This window comes from Heliangelus exortis, chromosome 2, assembly GCF_036169615.1.
Source record: "Heliangelus exortis chromosome 2, bHelExo1.hap1, whole genome shotgun sequence".
NCBI lineage: Eukaryota > Metazoa > Chordata > Aves > Apodiformes > Trochilidae > Heliangelus > Heliangelus exortis.
In genome coordinates, this window is record NC_092423.1 from 131,459,907 (window position 1) to 131,485,224 (window position 25,318).

The 25,318-nt window shown below is 34.5% G+C and overlaps 1 protein-coding gene across 40 annotated transcripts in view; it reads left to right on the top strand.

Moving 5' to 3' along the window:
* The window catches only part of RIMS2 (regulating synaptic membrane exocytosis 2), a 421,007-nt gene that overhangs the window by 211,113 nt on the left and 184,576 nt on the right, over positions 1 to 25,318 (top strand). For 23 of the 40 annotated variants that reach the window (XM_071738121.1, XM_071738122.1, XM_071738159.1 and 20 more), the window contains 6 exons: positions 5,072 to 5,139; positions 6,764 to 6,883; positions 8,685 to 8,784; positions 9,521 to 9,644; positions 14,339 to 14,385; positions 15,527 to 15,639. In XM_071738121.1, the coding sequence (XP_071594222.1) occupies positions 5,072 to 5,139; positions 6,764 to 6,883; positions 8,685 to 8,784; positions 9,521 to 9,644; positions 14,339 to 14,385; positions 15,527 to 15,639 (572 nt within the window). Of the gene's footprint in view, positions 1 to 5,071; positions 5,140 to 5,257; positions 5,467 to 6,763; positions 6,884 to 8,684; positions 8,785 to 9,520; positions 9,645 to 14,338; positions 14,386 to 15,526; positions 15,640 to 19,764; positions 19,813 to 25,318 lie in introns of all 40 variants that reach the window. The other 17 variants (XM_071738118.1, XM_071738119.1, XM_071738124.1 and 14 more) reach the window with 3 other exon arrangements.

Here is a 25,318-nt window from a genome sequence, read left to right on the forward strand (position 1 = left end):
AGGGTGGGGGGAAGGTTCTTTGAGATTTTGGGTTCATTCTCCTTATCCTATTTTGACTTCTAATTTGCAGTAAACTAAATTATTTTCCCTAGGCCAGATCTTTTTTGCCTATATCAATAATTGATGTGATCTCTCCCTGTCCTTATCTTCACCCACGAGCGTTTTGTTTTACTTTCCTTCCCCTGTCCACCTGTGGAAAGGAGCAATAGAGTGGGTTTGGTGGGTACCTGATGTCCAGCCTGGATCAGCTCACCATGGTGTTATATTAAAGGCATGTCAGTAAGTGTATGAGATCACCCAGCATGTGTCACTGTGTGGTGACTGGAAGAATCACTTCCAGTGGGAGTCTACTGAGTTTGGACTTCCATTAAGAAATTCTGGTGTTTCTTTTTCTCTTTTTGTTTTTTCAGCTCCAGCTCGGGTTAGTAATACAGTAGGTTTCTACAGGAAGCAGATCTTTTATCACAGAAATGTTTTTGCCATGTAGATATGCCTTTAATAAAATTTAATTCAAAGAAAAAAAAATTTTTCAAAATATATTTAACTAATAGACCAAGCCTAATTTGGTTTTTGAAAATGCAATTTTGAGGAAAGCCTTTCTCATGATATAAATCCTTCCAGCAAAACATACTTGAGAAAATACTTCCAGTAAATATTCTTTTATCATTAGTGATGCGCTTCATCACTGTGGTGAACTTCTTTAGAAAGAGAGCCAGAACAAAATAATCATGCTGAAACCCTTTCAGCTTTTACATTAGATAATCCTTTCTGCTGAGAGTAATATCTTCTTTACTGAGCATCATTAGCAGTAGTTGAGAAGCTGTATGACCTTTCCTTTTTGGCATGGAGATTTGGATCTGAGGAAACAAGTTTTTGTTTTGCTTGGTTCAAAGCAAGTTAATTTTAATTTGCCAAGGGAAGAATTTTGTAGTTTAGACAAGTCCTATTTAAAATGGGAAGGCTTTCGGTCATCCATATATCCTCTGTGAAGGTTTGGGGAACCTTAGAGCATTCCAAATGACTCTGCTTGTAGAATGGCTAATTAAATTGTGCTCATTACATCTAAGCTGCTTAGAAGAAAAATGGTTTTGTACTTTACCATGGATTTGGACAATGAGAATATATGTTGCTTTCTTCAAATAACATGTTAAAAGTAATATTTTTTTATTTCTAATTGCATAATATCAGTCCAATAGATTTGTCTTCCATGGCACCTTGAAGAGTTCTGGGTCCTTTCTGTGATAATTTTGATATTTTCTTGTGTATGTAAACAAATAGTTGAGGCTGTGTAAAAATAGCAGTTTATGGTAGCAGGATCCTCCTGACGAAAAGATTATGACCATCTTCAGGAGTCACTGAGACCTGCTTAATAAGCCTTGGGGGAGAAATAAGACATTTTGGGTATGATGAAGGTATGACTTATCTCACCTGGAAGTATACATCTAAAACAAGTCAAAAGAACCACACCTTGAAAGGTTCTGTTTCACTTCACCAACTGTAAAAGAAACGTAGGCTGGTTAATTCAAATGTATCAATCTGTTCTGTAAGTATCCAAAGTCTTGGTAGAATAATTAGAGGTCTCTTGTTTCAATTACTTGAGAGTTCTCTGTAAAGTTTCTCTAACATGATATAAAAAGACTCAGAATTTTTTTTCCCTGAAAATAGAAAGAAACAGGACATTCTGTAGTAGGAAAAGAACCAGTGTATTTTATTTTTAATGTATAATGAGAGAGGACTTGACTCGAAAGCTCCCTGAGAAGCCTCAAGTCTGCTCTCCTCATGTCCAATGTTGAAGTTTTTTGCTGGCAGTTTTCCTCTTGTCAACAGAGATTTTGAACTCCATTGCCTGGTGGTTACTGTGGCTAATGTGACCTCTGATCTCCATTTCACTCATGAGATCCTCTCTGTTGATGAGCATCAGATCAGGAGGGCATTCTGGGTTACGACCTGTTCCATAAAGCTGTCATCTGGGTGGCTTAGAAATCACCCGGCCCGGGTTGTGCCTGCTGTGTGGTGTTCCCAGTTGATTTCCAGAAAGTTGAAGTCCCCCGTAAGGACAAGGGCAATTGACTAGGAAGCATCCCTTAGTTCCTCAAAGAATAGGTCATTGGCATCCTCATCCTGGCCAGAAGGTCCGTAGTATGTTCTAACAATGACATTATCATTACTTGTTTGTCCCTTGATTCTTACCCAAAGACTCTCAACTGTGCCATTGCCAACTGGGAGCTCCATGCACTCCAGCTCTTCCATTATGTACAGTGCCACCACTCCACCAATTCTGCCCTTTCTGTCTCTTGTGACAAGTGTCTGTACCCATCCAATAGGGTGCTCCAATCTCAGGACTCATCCCACCAGGTTCACTTATACCAATAATACCAAATCTTTGTGACTGGGCTAGTGTGAACCCAAGCGAAAGTTTAGTTTTATAGGAATCCTTGCTCTTGACAATGTCATACAACACTATGGAATTATATGGGGAAATGTCTGAATGGGAGAGCTGGCAAAACCATGAAGGGTTTCCATAAAGTACAATCTTCACTGAACAATAACAGGGACATAGTGATACTCCTGGATTCCTTTTTGGTGTCTTTTTTTTGGATTAGCTGAGATAGCTGCTCAGAATTTTAAAACCTTAAAAATTCCCAGTAATTTGCAGTGGCAGATTCTTAATTCCTAATGCTAGATACCTACATTTAAATTTAGTCCTTTGGTTAAAAAGACACTATTTCTCAGAAAAACAGGAATTAAAATCAGTAAGAATGATGATTTTTAGCTGGTCTTCCTCTCATGAATTCCAGTTTATTTCAATGCTTTGCTCCTAGAATGCTTGCACCAAATTATTGGGAAGCAAATTCCAGCTTTCTTAGTTAGTCTTTGGTTTTGGGTACAGCAGTTGTATTGATGACACAAAATACTGCTGGGACAAGACAATATGGGTGCAAGTGCCTCTAGTTCATGCACTTCAAGCTGAGAAGTAAACATTATGGTAGTGAGATGAGCTTTTGTCACTTAAGGTCCATTTTAAAATTTATTTTAAGACCTGGATTTGTAAGCCAGACAATATATATCCTGAAACTTCTGTAATCTTCAGGATATCTGTAAATATATATTTCTGCAGGAAAAGCTAGACCTTCATTATCTAGCTGATAAGTTTACTTAATTCTCCTGAAGCAATGTCTTTGGAGACACTCACTGGAAATTCCACACCAGAAGTACCTTTTGCAAAAAGTTACTGGCTTTCAGAAGAAGACTTCTTTTCCCATTAGCAGTATAGCCACACTTCTATCTTTAACATAGTCAAGATATTAGCTGTCATGAAAAGCACTTTATGTAAGAATTTCTCACTTCAAAATTCTATCTTCTTTTCAATCAAGGAAGTAATTTACAGCAGGCCAATTTATTACTTACAAAATATAATTGAATTATAGCTTCAAAATAATTCCATGAGGTTCCTTACCACTGCTTTTATGAAATCAAAGGACATTTAATATACTACAATGTTCAAGGCCAGGTTGGATGAGGCTTTGAGCAATCAGGGAGTTTAGTGGGAGGTGCCCCTTTCCATGCAGGGAGGATGGAATCTTGGTGATCTTTAAGGTCCTTTACAACCCAAACCATTCTATGATTTGTGAATATTCCTGCAAAATGTAAGGGAATAAGTTGAAATTTTCTTTGAAAAGAAAACCTTTGTATTCTGTACATTTCTTTCCTCAAAATGAAAACGAGACATTATGTTGATACCATATGCAAGTCTATATACCAGGAGAAAACAAGTGAAAAAAGATCAGATTTCTTATGGGCTGCATCTTCTCATCCTCTCTGTAAACTTTTCTAGACAAGTGTTAAGTTATATTATTATTATATATATATTATATATTATATATATTATATATTATATTATAACTATTAGTTATATTCTACAAACGTACTGATATAATTTCAGTGGAATAGATTGAGCAATGTCAGAGCAGGATGTGAAGTCACATAGAGGAACGTTGCATGTGGTCTGTACTAATAAAAGCAGAAATACTTTTGTTTTGTATTCTTTTGGTCATGAAATCTGTTATAAAAGTCAACAGTTTTTCCTGCATACAAATAGTATAAAAATATAATGTAGCATGTAGCACCATAATATTTTTTTATATAACATGTAATAGTAATGGTGAAAAAAAGAAAAAGAGAAATGTAAAAATGCAAAATGTGTGGGCATAAATTACAATTTAAAGTACTTACATAAAAGAGAATGTTTTATTAAAATACATGAGTCATTGTCCAATTCTATGGACAGCAGCATTAAGTTAGACATTTTCTTTAAAGCTTTTTTTTAACTTTTCTTCTTATCATGTGTCTGCTGTAGAGATTATAAAATATACTTATATTTTGTCAAAATCCTATAAATTTATTCCACAGGGTATCTATACTTACTAGAGTTTGTTCTCATATTTAACTAGTAGATATTTCTCTGAAAATTTCAAGCAAACTTAATATGCAGTTTAGTCTAAAATTTTTTTCTATATTTTTTTGTCTTAGAAATCCGTAACCTTAACAGATAAGTTTCCTTATAACATCATCTACTGTACAGTTGAATGTAGAATACCACAGTTTAAAGTATTTTACTGAAGTGATTAGTATAGGTTTGTATTAGAAACACAAAGAAATATGTTCCTTAAGACAAATCTGTTTCTTTAGATTATAATGAGAACTCATCCCACGTTCAGCTGCTGTCCTTTCTGAAGATTCTGTTAGGAGTGCAACACAATTTGCCTCTTCATTTAATTCATTGCAAGTAATTTTTACGTGCAGTTAAAAACTCCAAAGGAGTGATGCTTTACACTATACATAATTTTATGCACATGTAGACACACACAAAGGTACCTCTTTTCTCACTGTATTTCTTGTACCACTGACTGTTATTGGAGCCTTAACTTTTTCTTGGAAGTACTCTGCAAGTCTTGCTAGCAGAGGTTATGAATCAGAAAGGATAAAGAGAAGTCTTTACTACTTTACTATATCTTTGCCCGTCCTTTCTTTCACCTTTCCTTTACTACACTGTCTTGTCTGATTCTCACAGGAGACATGGATTACAACTGGTTGGACCATACGTCTTGGCATAGCAGTGAGGCATCCCCAATGTCTTTGGTGAGACATGTGGAGCCTTACCATTTAGTTTCCTTTATCATTTCACATTTCCTTTGTTTTATTTACACCTTTGCATGTTTTCTTTCTTTGTATCCTTTTTTTTATCCCACACCTTTAGGGGACAGTCAAAGGGGAAAAAGAAAAACTAGTGAGCAGGCAGTTATGTCGGATTCTAACACCTTATCCGAGAGGCAAAAGAAAATGGTGAGCTTTGGTGGCCACTCTTTGGAAGAGGACTTGGAATGGTCTGAGCCTCAGATAAAAGACTCTGGGGTAGATACCTGTAGTAGCACAACTCTAAATGAAGAACATAGCCATAGCGAGAAGGTACTGAGATTATGGAGCCTGCATTTTAACCTGCTCATTTGGTCTTTGTTTGCTCTCTGTCATTCATTAAAATAGTGTATAAAATGAAAGATAGGGTGTTTCTAGAGACAAAGTAGCATTTCTTAAGGTGCAGAAAAGAAAAACAAATGAAATTACTCTGCATGCTTGCAGCTTTTACTGTTTGGCAGCCTAAGAAAAAAATTGAGAGGCATAAAGGAATATTGTTCTTACAGTTCCATAATAGTATATCATGGCATTACCTTCAAGTATAAAGTAATTAACAATATGTATTCTACTGATTGGCTTATTTGATTTACTATGTTCAAACTCCTGGGGCTGAAATTAAATTAATAGTTCAAACCCCAGGTGTAAAATGGAGAGAATTGGGTCTCTCTGCACAGAAAAGTTGTTTTTCTTTTTTCCCTTTCACTGTCATGGTTGTTCTTTAGTTTTGTTACCATGCCATTTTTCTGCAGTATTGTGCAGAATTAAAGGCTTTGCCATCTGCTTTGGTATTTTTTATTTTTGCTTTCTGTTTGGTGGAGATTATGATAAATCTTTTTAGAGTTATTAGTGGTAATGGGAGCAGATTTGTCTGTGCCTGCTAATTTTTGCATGAAACAGAGCATGAAATAGTATTTTTCTGTGAAAAAGTGCTATGATTACACAAAATAAAATATTAAAAAATATTAACAATCACTGTAACTATGCTTCATATATGAAGCAATTAGTCCAAGAAAGAAACAGTACATTTATACAGGGTAATGATTAGACTTCTACTGTATTTTCAATATACCACTACTAAGACAGAGTAAAACTCTTAAAAAGTTTTTCAGTCTTAGAAAAAACTGACAAGTTTGGAAGAACAGAGCAAAGGAGTAATGTCTTCCATCAAATTTCTGTTTTGTATTAAGCTTCTTTTTCCGTTTTACTTATACTAGACCTGTAAAGTTGTTTTTGTCATTAATTAAGGTGTGATTATCATTGTTTGTAGATAACTACGTATAGTTGTCTATATTTGTTTAATCATCAAGACACAAAGATCATTCTAGATATTTACAGATGTGGTGTAGTAAAACACATAATTTTATTAACAGTTAGACAGTCATTGTGATGGACTGTATGTCCAAATTTATATTTTCCAGCACAACAGTCTACAATTCTATTACATTAAATATTAGTGTAATCATAATACTTCCATGAAATTTTAAAAGTATATCAGGAAATGAAAACTAGCACTGAAATGCTTTTCTTTAAATTTCTATTCTCTGTATTTTGTGTTAACACCATATGATAGCATCCAGTAACTTGGCAACCATCCAAAGATGGAGACCGTCTCATTGGTCGGATTTTATTAAATAAACGACTAAAAGATGGAAGTGTGCCTAGAGACTCAGGAGCAATGCTTGGATTGAAGGTTGGTAATGAATAATTCTGGAACTAACTACTGTTTAAGTAAATAACATCATAATTAAAATATTCTCTTATCATATACTGTGTGCATACTGATATCTATAATTTGTTATCATTCTAAAAATTACAATATAGAGACATTTTATATTCAGTTACCAAGAGTAATGTTACAGGGTCCTTGACAGGCTCCAAAAACATTTTTCAGAAATTCTATGCATCTTTTCACAAGTTTAATGAGAATATCTGCTCTACAAGGTACTAATTGCATCCTTGCTGGGCAAGCCAAACCCTGTCCACTTTCTTTAGTATTGGTCACTGCACCATGGTGTAACTTCTTTTCCTCAAAAGAAGGGAAAAATGTAAAAAATAAATTACCTCTTAAAGAGCTGGAGAACATCTGAAAGTTAATGACATTTCAATCCAGAGCAGAGACTGACAGTGAAATAACTTATTTCTGGATTTTTCCCTTCTGATTATTTGATTTGCTAAATTTTGAATACACAAAACAGAAAATTGTTTTGTGTGTGTTGTATATTACCACAAGGTAATGTATTAGCATCTTCTTCATGATGCAGTAGTCTTCAAACACATTATGAAGCTGTTGCTAGCTCATATCATGATCTCATTTTTGCCTGATACTGTTTGCAGTTCCAGTAACACTAGTACAAGACTGAGCATGAATTAAACAGAGTAAAAGAAACATAAATATATGTATTTTGATTCAACATCCTTGTTGTGAGAAACCCTTAAGAAGCCTGATGAATTCTTCATTCTCTGTTTATCATGGCCCTGACTTTGAGTACACAGATTAGGCTATAGTCATACACTGTAAATATGGATTAAATTATATATTACTTATAAGATATTCTTACATGCCTCAGAATTTTAAGGTTGGTATTTTAAAGTTATTGCAGAAGGCAGTTGAACATCATTTTAGGTATGTGTGTTACAGTCTTTATGTCAGAAAGAGTCAAAATAGACTAAGAGTGCCATGATGAAGTATTTTTTGTTTCATCTTCTATGTAAACAAATCTAAAATCTCCTATTATAAAGATGAACTGTTGACTAAGATTCACAAATAGTTTAGATTCAAGGCTAGCTACTTTTTAATCTCAGTATGTACCTGAAAAGAGTGATTTTCAGAGGTTATTCCTTACCAGAATTTTCAAATATTCACATTATTGAAAGTAACCTAAACTGGATTTAGTATTACAAATTTTAAATCCCAATATGAAGACTGATAAGAAACCTTAGGAATTTGAAGATTATGCAATGATAATTGGTTCTGATGTTTGAATCTCCTGATCCTAAGATAAATAGTAAAGACAAACCTGCTGAAGTTCCCTGTAGAGAAATCTTTAGTATGCCAACTATTTTCACCTTACTTATCCTGCCCAAGTGAATTTGTTTAATCAATAGAAACATTTGATGCTTAGTGTGAGCATCATGAGTTCTGTGACATTAATACATATTATATGTTTTTGTGTTAAAAATTACTAAGTACTCTAATTATGAATCTTTTTTTTTTAGTAGTAATTTATAATACATCGAAATACCACACATATTTTTCATAAAAGTTAAAAGTATTCTTTGTTTGCCATGTGTTTAAATGGAACAAGTACAAACATCTCTTCTCATAGCCAAAATTCTGGGTGTTTTTTCAATTGTATCTGTATTGCCTGGGCTACCTGAAAACTAACCTGAAAACTACCTGAAAAATAATTGAATTCTTTTTTCTGTTGCCAGAACATTTAAGTAATCTAATGCAATTTTCATTCTGTGAAAATACTTCCTCTTTGAAACAGGTAGTAGGAGGAAAGATGACTGAATCAGGTCGACTCTGCGCATTTATCACTAAAGTTAAAAAAGGAAGCTTAGCTGATACAGTGGGGCATCTGAGACCAGGTATGTATCTAGCATAGATCTATACTGCAGAGTTGCTTTTCTGAAGCTGATAACAAGCAAGTTAAGTTACATGTGCAATTACAATAAATTGGTGTGATGAGCTACTCTAGAACTGACCCTGACATTCACTCATTCAGTTAATAGATCGCATTACGGCTTTTGTGAAATATATATTTTGTGCTCCCAATTTTTATTCTCATTTTCATACTCAAAATATTTCACTGGTGTCCTGCCCAGTCGTTTTGTGGTGTATATTTTATATAGAGCTATTACAATTGTACCAACAGAACCAGCTTGGCTAAAAATTGCTTCTATCCCAATGTGCAAACCATGGGTAGCTAGATGGGAGAATGTGTGAGAAATGTGAACTGTTAACATATGAACTATCTGAAACTTAATTGCTAAAACTATAGAAATAAATGGATCTTCAGAGCAGTAAGTTGAAGCAAGATGCTGTTTCAAACATCTGCATTTTCTAAAGGGCATGTTGGGGTTTCTCATAAGCCATAGCTGCCAAAATGAGTAAAAGATATATCTAATTCAATAGGGGTCCTTCTGATGGTACTACTGTTTAACTGAATTTTATATATTTGAAGCTGAGCTCCAGAAAACCTGCAAACTTATTCTACAACACAGATTTCACAATCTAGTAAATTCACAGTAGAATGGTGGAAATTGTCATTCTAAGTACAGTTCACAGCAGACTTCCTAAGCAGTGTTATTACTGAAATTACAGGTGATGAAGTATTAGAATGGAATGGAAGGCTACTACAAGGAGCCACCTTTGAGGAGGTGTATAACATCATTTTGGAATCCAAACCTGAGCCACAAGTGGAGCTTGTAGTTTCAAGACCAATAGGGTAAGTAATTTTGTAAATTTTTGGCTTAAGTATGATTAAAATGTTGCAAAATTGTACTTTTAATCCAGAGCATATCAGATTCTTAAGCACTGTAAACACTAATACTGCATGCAAAATTCCATAAACAAAAAGCATAACTAGAATCTATTGATCACACCAGTAAGTAGAATGAAGTGCTGCGAAATCCTGTTTTTTCTGAGAATCCCAGGCATTATCTACTATAATGGTCAAAAGTAGGCTTAATTCTGTGGTTGTTTACATAGTGATTTAGCTTATGCTGGCTCTGAAACTGTGGTTCTCTATTGTTGCTATTCTTGTTTTCTGACTTGATTTTTATTTTTCCTTTGCATACAATATGTATAAAATTATACTTTCATATCTGGTCTGTAAACTGATGATAAGCTCTATTAACTGTGGGTCTCCAAGATAAAATTTTGCGCAAAATACTGTATGCTAATAAGATAATCAATATGCTTTAGAGAGGCTCAACTCCACATTCTCATCATCTCAATCTCAAAAATCTATTACCTTATTTATTGCTTATTATTTAATATAGAACATATCTGGATGAATAACTAATGCTTGCCTAAGCTATGTGGCACTTTTTCTTTGGTGCTTTACATTGCTCAATTCTTTTAAATTTCAGACCTACCCCTCAGTGTCTAAACTGAATTTATTTCTTCCTTAGCAACAGGGCATTTCTTACTGTTTTCTTACATTAGACTGTGGATACTTCACCTTCTTCATCTGTTCTTTTTCTTACAATTTTCTACACCCAACAATCACATCCATCCCTTTTTTTACTTCTCCATTGGAAGTTCCATAGCCAATCATACCAGGAATGTGAAGAAAGGGATTATTATCACTGAATTTAAAGACATTTACAGTTGTTAATTTCAGGAAGGATAATTTGTTATTTGTTCAGCTATAGAAGGAATTTATTATGTAAAAACTTCATTTGGTTTGACAGTTTTTAAATGAACTTGATAATATCAAAAACTGCTTTATTTTGTTAGTGGGATGAGAGGTGGTCTCCTATATAAATACTGAATTGCAACCCCTTCAGGATAAAGGCTGTATCATCTGTTTTATCCTTAAAAAACTTTGCACATCTTGGATTGTAGGTATAATAGTAACGCTAAGGGACAGTCTACATTGGTAAAGAACACTGTCTACAAAAAGGAGGTTTTAAATTCATTTAATAGAGGTGTAAGATCTTTCATAATTTCTCTCAAACAGAAGTTTAGAGCAAAAGTTTCAAGGGGCTGCTCACATCTTGAAAATACCTTTGGTGTTCTTTCCTGTGCTTTTATATTTATAATCTGTTGTTTTACCTCCTTATCATCCTGTCCTCTGTTTGTTACTATGTGCTCCACTTGCTGGCACTACAGCAGCTCATCTATAATTGTTTAAAGTGGTGTGGGTTCTCATGCCTTCTTCAGAATTAACTGTTTGCCACACAGTCAGAAGAACTGATCCAGATCAGGGCTAAAAAAGTTCTGTGTACTTGATTCTCAGTGTCTTCTTTCAATATATGTAGAAGAGTGTTTTCACCTCCAAAACTTCAGTTAATCTACTAGATGAGTTTATAACTAAAGTCTCCGTGATTAATACTTCTGCAGATTGGTAAGGTTTTAGGTTACATGTAACTTTTTGGAATTTTTTTATTATCTGTGTAACTTCAGAAATACTTTTCATGAGATCTGATGAACTGTAAACACCATACCATCTTCTCAGTTTAGGAGATTTCTGTAATAACCAAATGGACTATGGAAAATAATATCTCAAGGAAATTAATAGCTCAAGGAAACATAATACCATAGGTGTGTGTTCTGCCTCAGGGAATAAAGTTTCAGTGTATTTAAAATCATTAGAAGTTCAGATTTACCAGATGTCTGAAGCAACAATTATATCTGTTAGCATAATTGATGCCCACATGAAGGATTTCACTTTTGCATTGAGGTAATTCTTATTACTTATCGAGTCTCCTGATGGTCTTATGGCAATGAATTAATTAATGTCAGAAATTTTCAGTTACTAGCAGTTAACTTAGTTGAGAAAGAGAACCTGTTGTCATATATTGATTGCAATTCTGAATGCAAAACCAATTTTCAGTAAACATGATTGTTAATTCTTCATTTTATTATGGGCCGGCTGATATGGAAACTGAAGATAACAAGATAAGCTGAGATAAAATGGAAAGCTCTTTTTAAAAAAATCATTCAATTTTGGCATTAAGTGTATCATTTTTTTTCCTAAAAATAAAAAATGATGGCCTGGTTCCTATTTTATGTAAGCTCTCTGTCTCTTATATGCAAGAATATGCCTATTTTCTGCTTTCTAATTCTCAGAAACAGCTATTTTAAAATGCATGGTATTTCTGTAGTTACTATTGTATTGAATTTGGAAGGAATGATGTATTGTGTTTAATTATTTATTCTATATGATCTTCTTGCAATGGAATGCATCTTACTTGCAAGTACCTCTGCTCCTCCTACATCTATTTATTTCAGTGAGAGTTCCTTGTAAGAAATACCATTCACACTACTGTGATATACTGCTATCTATATGGTTAGTGTACATTATGATAATGTTCACAGCTTTCAAGTTTATCGGTCTAGCTGTCTATAAAAAACTCATATTCGACCTGTTCAGAATGATACCTGTTTTCAAGGTTTTCTTCTCAGACTTGTATGACAGAAATACTCTATCAAAACTGCAGGTTAGGTTCAAAAGTGTATTAGATTGGATGTTAAGGATCATTTCTTCACTGAAAAGGTTATCAGAGATTGCAACAGGCTGCCCAGGGCAGTGGTGGAATCATAATCTCTGGAGGTACTTGAGCTGTATAGACATAGTACTTAGAGATGTGGCTTAAGTAAGGTCTTGTCAGAGTTATGTTAATGGTTGGACTGAATCATCACAAACATCTTTTCCAATCAAGGTAATTCTGCTATTCCAAGTAAAGTAGTCTGTGAGCAAATAAATTCTACAGTGTCAAATATGGAGACTTAAATATTTATTTCAATAGCCCTGCTAAGTTTCTGGCAACTTTTTCTTACTAACATCAGAGACAGTGATTTCTTTTTTCTTGTCTACAGTGTGCAGTTACAACAGTTACATGCTTTCTGATTAATCTGAATTATTAGTGGATCAATTCACTTGGAAGGTTCCTCAGTCTGCTTAGTACAGCTTTAAAATGAATCTTGAAACATATCTGTTCCAAAAAGGAACTATGTAAGCTTTATAGATATGAATTTCAGATCCTTTTTGTCATGAGTCAGTAGGTATCACAGAAAGCACTTTTAACTTTTTCATATACCTTTGTGGTGGGTGGATCTTGGCTGTCCTCCAAACACTTATCCAGCCACTCTCTCCTTGTCCCTCCTGATCAGGAAATGCGATGGAAAAGCTCATCTATCAATATATGGATGGGGAGATCCCTGAGAAATTGCCATTGTGGGCAAACTAGATTTGACTCGGGGAAGATGAATTTAGTTTACTAGGAAATAATAACAGAATAGGGTAGTGAGATATAAAACCAAAATCAAAACCACAGTGCCCACACCTCCCTTCAACCCAGGCTCAGTTTTACTCCTTAGCTCCTGGCTCTTCTACTTCACCCCCTGCCCCAAGCAGTGCTGGGGGAAGAAGTTGTGGTCACTCCTCCTCCTCAGACTTTGGTGTCTGCAGAGATGTTTCTCTCATTGTTTCTTTCCTCACCCTTCTTTCTCAGAGCTGCTGCACAGCTTTTTTTTATCCTTTCTCAAGTGTGTTATCACCTAGCTCAGGGGTTCAGACATGCCCTGAAGGGGGTCTGGTGGAACCAGATTGAACCTTCTGGAACTGGCTGGAACTGGCTGCAACGGGCACAAGGCAGCCCCCGCCTCTCCTCAGAGGCCGCTGCCAACATTGGGCACTGACACCCAACACAACCTTAAAGAAATGAGCTACGAAGAAACACACACCATGATTTTAAATATTGTTCTTGCTGTTACTCAAAGCTGAAGCTCTCCATCTTGCTTGCTTTTGCTCAAATACCAAAATTATTTATTAGCATATTGATAGTTTTTATTAGCATACAACAATGTTTGCCCTTCATAGGAAGAATGAGTCCCTTTGTGGGGAGCTGGGGGCTGTAGTGAGGTACTTAGTCATTGTGTCTAAATGTTTTAAAATTACACAGCAGTGTGCACAATTTCATATAGGTGATGCAACGTCTCATACAACTATGCAATTTTGCCAGATGAAATCGTTCATCATATCTAGTCACAGAAAACATAAGATTGTCCAATTGAGGTTGCAGGTCAATAAAGGACATATTGGGTAGCCATCACTGGAAATCTAGTATGTTTGAGTGACAGTCCAATACATGTAAGTAATGTATGATATCATTAAAAAGTCTACTACTCACAGTTTTAATTTGCTATTAACTCTGATATTATTTTTTATTTACTGAATTTCATTTGTGACTGCGCAGCCTCTCTCCTGCACTTGCCAAACCCCCTGTTCTCTAGCCTGAAATTGTTTATACTGGATAAAAGATAAATCTTCCGTGTTGCTGAAGGCAGCCAGTTGATCATACACTTTTCCAGAGGCATTCCATGGTGACTTGAGAAGTATTATATTATAAATTAAATTTGAATATGTTTGTTAGATAAAGGCTCAGCCTGTCTTACTTTTCCTGATTTCAGGGACATTCCCAGAATACCTGACAGCACACATGCACAGCTGGAGTCCAGTAAGTTTCAATTGTGGGGTAGGAAAATCTTTCTCTTTTATGGAAGCGCAAACAGATTGAAAAATGTCACCTACAGTCAGTATAGCTCTTGTATCTTTGTCTGTATTTGTCTCAATTTGTCGTTGTATCATATCTATGTCTAATAAGAAACTATAAAAATCAAGATATTTTGATTTAGACATGAAATTTGGTTGTAAGCTAAGGTTATTTTTTTATTTTAAAAGCTTAATTCTAACTAGTACACAAGAACATTAACAGTAATTTTTAATTTCTGGTTTGTTGTTTTGCACTTCAACTGAACCTCATGAACAAAAAATGGGGAACAAATGTTCTTTATTTACAACCTGAGAGACAGCTGCTTTGAAATCAGAATACTTCTACTTTACTAGAACCATTCAGAACTCTTTAAATTGACTAAAAATGTATTTCATGTGGGAAAAAATGACTTGTTCTTTGACTTAGAGCTGATAAAGTTGTTTTCAGCCTTAAGTTATTTATTGTTTTAGAACTCTTTTACAATAAATGCAGTGGCATAAACTTGATTATAATAATATGGAAAACTCCTCCAATAATGTTTCACTGATAAGACAAGTCTTAAAATAAAGTCCATTTTATGTTCTGTGAGATGTGGAATCTCTTTTGTATTTATAAAATGAATTTATTTTTGCTCTTTGTTTTCTATGTCAGAACTTGTCCTCTGGTAGTTAGCAGTATTTAAAACAATATGCACAAAGTACATTACATGCATTTGATGTTTTTGTAAAAATCTAATTAAAATTAATCTGATTGTGCAAGATAAGTGCCCTTCAAAAGACTGAATTCCTTTGACTGCAGTAAGTATTTCCTTTGCTGTTTAAGAATTTTGAGCCTCTAACTCACTGATATAATTACAGTCAGAAATATCTGAATGAGCTATTTTTCATTCTGTTTGCTTAAGATTACATTTTACAGCTGTAAGAAACTTGGAAAGCTTTTTAGCACCAAAAGATTTAATGATGTTATCTGATAATTTTAAATAGATAAAAAAGTTATCACAACTTTATCGCATGTTTGCTTATATTTATACATCATTTCTGTAAAAAACTTTATGAAAATGCTTAAGGCCTGCTAAATATAAAATATTTTTTATTTATAATTACAGGTTCTAGTTCATTTGAATCTCAAAAAATGGACCGACCTTCTATTTCAGTGACTTCTCCCATGAGTCCTGGCATGTTAAGGGATGTTCCACAGTTCTTGTCTGGACAACTTTCAGTATGTAAACATTTAATTAATATTAGTGTTGTGTTTTTTACAGTATATAGAACTCACTGCAGAGTGTAATCTACCTCTAACATAAATTTCTTGTTAAGATAGGAAAATTTTTTTGATTAATGCTATGTCTCAGTGTAGGCAAGGTCTACACAAATTCCATTTTATTAGCTTGGAGCATTTTTCTATGTTTTGAATTAGAGATATATTTACATATGTAAATTCAAATAGTAACTAGACTGGTAGAGTAAAACTTTCAGAAAGGTGTAATTTTGGTCTCCAATTATGTTTGTGCTGTTGAGTTTATACACTTTTTTCAACTGTAACACTTATACATACAGTTGTAACTCTTACACATACAGTTGGCAGATTTTATTATCTGAGTGCTTGGACATTAATATAACTTATTTCTTATGCACTAGCTTTCATATCTACCTTCCCTGGATATCCCTTTGTTTCCTAATGTTGTATTCCTTGTACCGGTGTTACTGTGCTCCACTCTCATTGTGAACAAAGTTAATTATCCAAATGTTTTCTTTAAAAGGTTAATTTTTTATTCTAAGCTGAAGAATTTGGGGTTTGTACACCGTTCTGTGTCATTAACAACTCCAATGTGAGATTTTTCAAAAGTATTTAGTTGTGGCCTGGTACACATTGAAAAGGAGAGGAAAATGGAAAGGAAGCAGTGCAAATTTGGAGTTACACATGTTCATATTTCTTTCTAGTTGTTTCTTATTAAGATAATGTGTACACTATAAAATATGCATAAAAATCGAAGCAGACCATTTATAGGTCTCACAGAAATGGTTTATGGTCTTGAAAGAGGAGAGGAAGACATTTTTCTGTCTTTTCAGCAGTCATGTTGGTTCCATTTTGCAATGCATGATACATTGTTTATTCTGCTCATCAGATCAGCCATCTACACTACATAATTTTTAATTTTAAGTAACTGTTGTGCTTAACTACTATGAAAGACTCAATCCTTTTGATAAAGGGAAAGCAAGAAATCTTGACTGTAGAGTGCAGACTGCTTTGCACAAAAAACAATGACAAGGAGACAGAAACTGTCAAAGTACATGGACCAAGGTTTCTAAAAATCAATTTAATCTTACAAGACAGCAAAAATAGTTGACAGTGGAAATGGGGGCAGGGGGAATAAATTTCTTTTGGCTAAATCCTATAAAAGATTAGGCTGTCAAAAGTTTTGGTTCCCAGATCTCAGCATGAAATTCAAGATCCAGAGTTAGCTGCTCAGACATGCAGTACACAGAAAATGCGGGATGATCCAAATAGAAATGACAGTGAAGCACCTTTCTCACTTTTTCAGTTTTAGAAATAATTTTTTTCAGGAGTTTAAGAATAGAATTCATTAGTGAAGCTATTAAGTCCCTTTATTTTGTGGTTTATAGGGTATTGCAGTTTAAGGAGATCTGGAGGTATATTTTAATTTATTGAATAACAGAGTTCCCAAGGTTTTGTCTCAGAATGGCAGAAATAGAAGGAAATACTAAGTTCTGAATGTGCTCTTTATGGTGAGTACCTTGGCAGGAGAATAACCACAGAGCCCTGGCAGTAGATGGGAACAGGATATTGTTCTTTGTGGAGGTGTTAGGTCAGTTGACATTCTGGGTGCTGGTGGCCAAATTCAAACAGTCTGGAATGGGTGATAGGTTTCTCTATTTTCTGTACTTCTAGACAATCCTATATAGTCCTGATGGGCCATTGTTAGGGCAGCTGGGTGTAATAGGTTGTGAAATGCAAGAGTTATGGATGTAAGTGGAGATACATACACCTTGGGTGAAGGTCTGAAGTATTCGAATAAATACATTGATATATAGATCCTTATTTAGACAGTGATACAGAACCTTTGAGGGTTTGTGTATCAATAGTGTTTTGTATAGTCTTATATATCAATGATTTATAAATACATTATTAAATAATTTATCTGTTTTCTGTGGAGTTTATTTTATGGTGGTTTTTATTCACAATGTTATTTCAGGGGAGTATCTGATTGTTATTGTAATTATTGTTTTATTTTATTTGCTTTGTGTGGTTCCTATTTCTGCAGTTTTTCACTAATTTGTTTTTCCTTTAATATAATTTTGAAAAAGTCCGAATTTTTTTTTGTGTTTTGATGTTCTTCACTTCATTACTGCATTCTGGCTACTTTTTCTCTATACTGAAAAATACAATGAAAAGTATAACTTGGAATTTTTTTGCAGCAGTTAGGTTTAGAGACTGATAAAATTCCTAGAAGACCACATAAATGGATCCAGTTATAAAATGACAATGTTTCATTTTTGTACTAGTGGAAATTCTAACAGAAAAGAAATGTCATTTGTAAAATTAATCTATTTCCTTATATTGCTGAACCACAGCACCACTTCAATAGATTTTCAATACACATTCAGTTTACAAAGGAGTAAACTTCACATATATTCATTATTGTTTTTCTATCTGTAGCATTCTAGAAAGTGGGTATCTACAATGTGAATAAAATAATATGCTGGCATACTGGGGGGGATGGATTCAAGTGTGAGACATACACCCCTTTCCCCTTTCATCTGTTCCACTTTTTGTTGTTTTCTACCTCTACATGAGTAAATTACTATTGCATTCACATCAGAACCTGAAAAGTACTATCTAGTGCACCCAAGGTGCTTATTGCCCTCCATTTCCAAGTCAGACTGTGGCAGATGAGGGTCCTTGGTGCATAGCAGGGGATATTCGGTCCCTTTTATGACTGCAGTATTCTGGCATATCTCTATTTGTTTTATAATATGGAGCAGAAGCAAGCTGATGATCTACTTTTGTTGTACATGAGTAGGTCACATTCTGGCAGCCAGAGTTTGGGCTATGTGTACTGCCTGTGCAGAGCCAGGGGCAGTGTAGCTGCTGCACCTCCCACTGCACTGGAGTGCATCAGACAAAACCCATGATTCACAGTCAATTTTCTTATATATCCTCTTTGGTGTAAGAACAGATTATGCATATAGCAGAACAGATTTCCACAGCATCTGTGCACACCAAGTAAGCAAGGAGGGTGGCAGAACCATGATCATGCTGCTTGCCTCCATACTTTGGGTACATTTCCTGCAAATATGGAATAGTCGCTTCTTTCTATCACTTTGAATTAGATTAATAATCTCAGAAAAACAGGGAGGTAAAGGAGATTCAAATTTGTCAGATGATTGCTATGGTTGTTGTGACCTACTCCCATGTTCCTGCTCCCCCATTCACTGTCCCTCTAAGCTCTCAGCATGTGATCCTCTTCCTGTCCATTCCCCATATGCCACACACTTTCTGTGCTACTCCATTAGAAGTTGCCTTAAACTGAAGATAGTGAGTGCTTGGTTGGAGTTTGTAGCTGGTCCAGGAATTTAGGAGTGTGTGTTGCCTGTAGTGATGTAGTCTTCTTGTAGCTACTGAAAGGCAGGCAGTATGTGGTCTGAAAAATAAATTATAAATGCATCTATGTATGGAGTGCAACTACTAAGTTTTCTTGTATATACCATATGTCATTTCTTCCATGATTGCTAGATTGAAATACATTTATTGTACCTTCACCCCTGTAATGCTAATACCATATATCACTAACTTTCTTTTAATTGTTTTTAAAATATTTAGGAGAAATACCGCTTAAAATTGCAGAGAAAAAGAAAAACTTTTCACTTTTCTTGCTTTACTATACAAAGCAACCACAGCTCTCAGTGCATGAACTGTATTTGTTTCTGCCTCTACAATCATCCTGAAACAGATGATCAACTTACTTGTCCCACCCCACTTTTAAATCACACTTTGCTGACCTGTTTCTTTGTTAATGTTATTTTTAAATCTCTTGTAAGTGTTATTTGTAGACTTGTAAGGTGAAATCCTTTCTCCTGGGGAATCAGTGGCAAAATTCCTGCTCATATCACAGTCTTTTGATATGATTTGGTAATAGATTTGCAGATTTAATTTTTGCCTTGCATTAAATTACTTTTTTTGTTAGATAAATACGTTGTGGTGTAAAGGTGTGTTTAAAATAATAGTTGTGTGTCTTTGTTTTTACTTTTGGTCTTTTAAGTTTCCAGCGTGTTGTCCTTTTTGGTTTTGTTTTATTGCTTTTTCTTTAATTTTGCTTACCAGAGCCAAAGCCTTAGTAGAAGAACAACGCCTTTTGTTCCTAGGGTTCAGGTAAAGACTTCGTCTGCCTGACAAAAACTAAAGTTGTGTTTTTTTTCTTTTGTTTGTTATGGAAAATGCATAGTAGGAAAACGTTACATTATAGTTCGTTTTCCCATATATTTAGTGTGTTGCTTTAAACCATATTAACGAGTTTCATGCCATCTTGTGAGCAGCTTGTAAAGTTCTGCATGGGGGTTAAAATATTGAATTAAAATTTAAAGAGACAACTAGTTTTTCTTTGCTGTTTACCTAATACTAAACTCATAGAGGTTTCAGTAGTGATGATGGCTATGCATCCCACGTGCAAAATGTGTTTAATCACTACATAATTCTGTACTTGAGGTCATTATATAAAGATGGATGTCTCTTTAAATCATTAATTATCATCCCTTAGCGCATCCTTTTTTGCATTTTCCTAGTAATAGTGCCACCTTAAATGGAAGACAGGCAAAAAATTTGTACCTTGTTTAAAGACATTAATTGCTTGGGTATGAAACTTGGTTCTTGCATTTTAACTGTTCATCAAAAAAACCAAAACTCAGTTAAGAAAAAAGAAGAAAAGAATTCTCCCATTCTGTTACTGAATTTCTTTAGCTTTCGTATTCTGCTTAGGTACAAGTTGTTTGCCTTTTTTCATTAGGAAATTCCTAAGGTATAGTAGATTAATTCAAAAGTAGGTTTTACTAATATGTTACAATGCCTATCTCGCTTTGTTGCATGTTTTTCAGTTTTTTTGTAAATATAATACTGTCTGCTTTTCTTGCATAATATATTTATAGACTTGTTAATCTTTTGTGTGGGCGCTTTATAAATGTTTCTCTTTTTTGATCAACTGCTTAAGAAAAGATGTCAAGGGTGATATAAATGAACAGGATGAGATGACTACATACTATATTGAAATGGAAAAAATATCAAATATATTTATGAATAACCTTTAAAAAAGGCTGTAGGAAATTGGTTATGACTCATATTTGAGAAAGTATAGACTATTTCACAATATATTTCCTTATAACTGCTTAAATGTAAATTCAAAATCAAGATGCTAAGAAAAAAATTGAGATTGAAATAGTAATGTCTAGATAGTATTTTTTTAAAGTACATGTTATTATGTGTTACTGACATAAACTGACTTTGTATGAAACATTATAAAAAATGTGTTAGCATGATTAAGAAAGTTGGCTTCTGCTCATGGTAATGAAATCAAAGAGGAGTATTAATTCAGTCACAAGTTGTAAAGTAGTTCATAAAGGTAATCTATTCTATACAACATAACTAGTCTTTTAATATATATATTTTAATATATATATATTTAATATATATATGTTTAGTATATATATATTTAATATATATATTTCTCTTTAGATTTCTCCAAAATAGATTAATAAACTATATGATAGTTGTTGAATTTAAACCATAACTTCTGCCTGAAAGCTGCATGTTTAATGAAATACTGTAATGTAGAAGTAATATACAGTAGTCCCTTTTTGTACTCACATTATTTAAAATAAACAAATAGAAATTTGACAACTCTGCTTAGACTGGTATCCTGTAATAAAAAAAATTATTTGCTTTGATCAAATGATTACAGTACTTATTAAAAAAAAAAAAAAAAAAAAGAAAAGTGTGCAGTTTGATAGAGAATATCCAGCAAGAGATGAAAGTGTATGAAGCTTACTCTCTTACCTGTGGTTGGATTATTTTTTATTATTTTTTATTGTAGATGAGAACTGTCTTTAGCCCCAGTTTTGCTTCTGCATGATGTGCAGCCATTGCAAACTTCTCTAACATTTTAATTTTTTTTAGAGCTGATTAACAGTCAAAGCTAAACATAGTTTGTGACGAGTTCCTGAAGAACTCAAACCTGTGATCTTGACAACATCTTTACGAGAGTGAAACAAAAAGTCCCTGGTCTTCCCGCTTTCAGTAGGGATGGTAGATAGCTTAAAATAGATTAATTTAAGATATGTTGTCATTGAAAGCTGCAGAGAAGTGAAACTCTCCAATGATCTTTACACAAGGGTGTTAGGAGCATTCCAGCAGCTGTGCAGAACTTACTTTTTGGCAAGTGAAATTATCTAGCTCAGAACTCTGAGCTGTTGTTTATAGCTGTCAGGAAGCATGCATTACATTGTGGGCTATGGTAGAGCTGTGTCTGCAGAATTCCCTACAAGAATCAGGATGGCCAAACAACATTTCTGTTTATTCCGTTACTTATGTCTGTTTCATGTCACTCAACAGGAAATGCACATCTTCATTCTTTCTTGTGTCTTCTTTACTTCTTAGTATGAAACTGATCCTGGTGATAAATGTCTTAGATTCTGGCACAAGCACTCTTCCATAATTTATCTCTATGTCATTCTATTAGTATTCTACCTCTTGTTTCACTGGACCACTTAAAAGCTATCATAATTTTATTGGAAAGAAAACCACTTCATGTTCCTTTTTGTCTTACTGTGAACCCTTCTTTCGAAATTTTTATTAGTTCTACAGTGCTTGGAAAAGTGTGTACTTGTTTCCTGAACTTTTGGATTAAATTTAACATATCAATATTTTTTCTAACTTACATAGCAATACTTCAATATTTTCGTAGGGCAGTAGAATCCTTTTGAGACAGAGTTGCCACTGAACCACTGTCTTTTTCTAACTGCAAAAATTTCAGACATCCTCTTTGCTTTAATACAGACCATCAGTGTATTAGATTATGTATACAAATATATGTGTGCATACATTTATTTAAATCAAGATGAAGCCACTAAAAAAATTTTTTTAAAGAGATCTAGATTGGGGCAGCCTAAATACATCCATAATTTTCTGGCCTTCATATCCTAGAGGCTGTTCAGTTTGCCAGCTTTTTCATGTATTATTTCCAGCATATCAGACAGCAGCTGAAACAGACATCAATCATAGTTTGGATTTTTATTCAAATAGTCAGGATTTTTTAGGGGTATGTTTACCAATAGCCAAAGCTCACCTCAGCTCCACCAAAGATTTTACCACCTCAGGGCAGTTTCTGCATCTACATAAGATTAAGTCCACACAAAATGATTGCTGTAAGCAGTTTGTTTTGGTTTTTTGGCAACAGCAGATCCTGCTGTTGTATTTTGTTGTATTTTCAGAATAATGCAAGAAAGAAAGAGAAGTCGTTTCAAAACATTACACTAATAAATAGCTATCTAGGTTACATGAAAAATTATAATGAACAACAGAAGAATAAAAATGCCTGGCCAGCTCTCTTTCAAACTCAGTGATGTCTGAGTAGGCTGTAGTGCTAGCAATGAAGCTGCAGGGCAGGTGATCTTTCCCAGTGGCACAAGTTTTATCTCTTTTCCATGAGAGTTATGAAGCAACTCTTATATAACTAAGTGTGACACAGAATTAAAACCTTCAAACACTTTCTGTTTTTAAATCTAAAGTTATCACTTCAGATATGGTGTGCCTGTATGTGCTGTAAACAAAACCACATTGGCATTGCATAGTTAAACAGTCAAGCATTCATGAGCTAGGAGTATAGGAAGTGGCAATAATAATGTTATATCTGTTCTCTTAACTAATTTCCCTTATGCTTATGTATTTGACAATGGGTCCTAATTACATAGTTACTTCTTTTCTATAACTCTGACCTCAGTCAGTGCTCTGAATTAAATTTCTAGTGGAGATATAAAAAAAAATTAAATAATTAAATCTAGTAAACTGACTTAGTTTATGCTATCTTTAAGTAATTCTGACATGTCTTGGGCAGTAGCTTAGACTTGTACAGTTGAACTTAAATACCTCAATGTCTGTCGTGAGTGATCCAGCCCAAATAAAGGACACCTATGCCCATTAATGTTGTTTGAAACTTAAGCTACTCCAGAGGGTGAGTTCTCATTCCAGTTAGAGGACATCTGTGGTTTTAGGCCTGTTTAGACTGAAGAGACTGAATGTGTCTCTCAGAAAAGTGGTTTTATCATCACGCTACTACTTGTTTTCCTCTCTGGAGTATGAAGTCCCATCTGAAGAGAAGATACCATGTGGCTGAGAAGATAAGGGTTTGGCGATTGCAAAGAAAGCTTAAATTCAGTGTAGCAGATTCCAGACCTGTTACCTGGAATGTATAATGATTTTTAATTGGACCACTGTTGGTTAAAAAAAAGAATCCATGACGCTCGGATGAGACCCTCATCTCTGCTTGCTCCTGGTAACTGGCTTCATCACCTTACTGCAGAGGACTTCTTGTTTCTTGCACTCTGCATGGCAGGTGTTCTTACCTGGAAGCCTGTCTCAAGGAGTGCAGCAGATTCTGGACTGCTATGTGGATGACAAAGCATCTCACAGTTTCAGGATTCATTGAGTTTGAATGCCTGTTCACTTGAGTGTAGGTTATAATGGGGATTTAGTCAAGAATAAGTACATATCTGCCTAGTGAAAAAAAGCAGTATGAGAGTGTGTGTGTGTGTGTGTGTGTGTGTGTGGCAAATAAGTTTCAGTTTCCAAGACTTCAGTGTTAAGTGGAAAGATCTTTAGAAACCATTCAGGTTGTATCACTTTCAAAGTGAATTTCAGGTGCTTATATCCTAAATCATCTAGATCAATAAAATCCTATTCAAGAATTTTTTTTCCAGGTATTAGCCTCCACATTAGTATCAGCCAGCATGGGTTTCCTGTTGTGTATTTTATGTGTTGTAAATTTAGCCTCCACTTCATTTAGATCAGGATTGCATTGTCACAGTTTCTTAGATATTCTGAGATTTTAGAAGTGCCATTCCTGCATGTGTTTAAATGGGGGGTTTGCAGATGCTGCTCTGTGAGTCAGCTGCTCAAGCCTTTAAGTGCTGAGCATCATACCTGTACATTCTTGTGGACTTTCCCCCTGAGGATTAAATAATTATATGTTCTTCACTTTTTAGTGTTAGGAATCTTTTCTGCATGCTACTCAACAAACCTATAAAAGAAAAAAAATCATTTCCCCATCAGCTTTTCTGTTATACATATGTTATCCCATGTTTATTTCACAACATAAAGTAGATGGAATATTCTATAAGTTTGTCCTGCTTTTATTATTTACAATATTAGAAACTATAATCAGATCTTGAGGCAAACAGGTTCTGTCCAGGCATAATACACACCTCAGAAATGAATTCCAGGACTTTACTTCTCACTACAAATCAGGCTCCATGGTCTTATTCCAGGTTCCTGGACCATGAAGAACGTGCAGTTTCAAAATATCTTCTGAAATGTTTTAGGAGATCTGCCTCTCAATACCCAAGAGCTCTGGGAAAGAGGAAGAGGTGGTATCCAGTCCTCTTGGACTGCATCCAGCTCTCTTAAATGGCTACCTTTTCTCTCCTTGTGCACAGAAAAGACAAGGCTCTTGTAGGAAAATAGCATAAGAGCTGAATATTGTCACAATACTTACGCATAGGAGAGTCAAAATTAGATCTGTCCTGTTCCTAAACTAATTTTCCATGTTCGGTATGCTAGTCTGAACTCCTTGATTCTCATTTACCTGTCATTTGCCTTGACATCTTGTCAGATT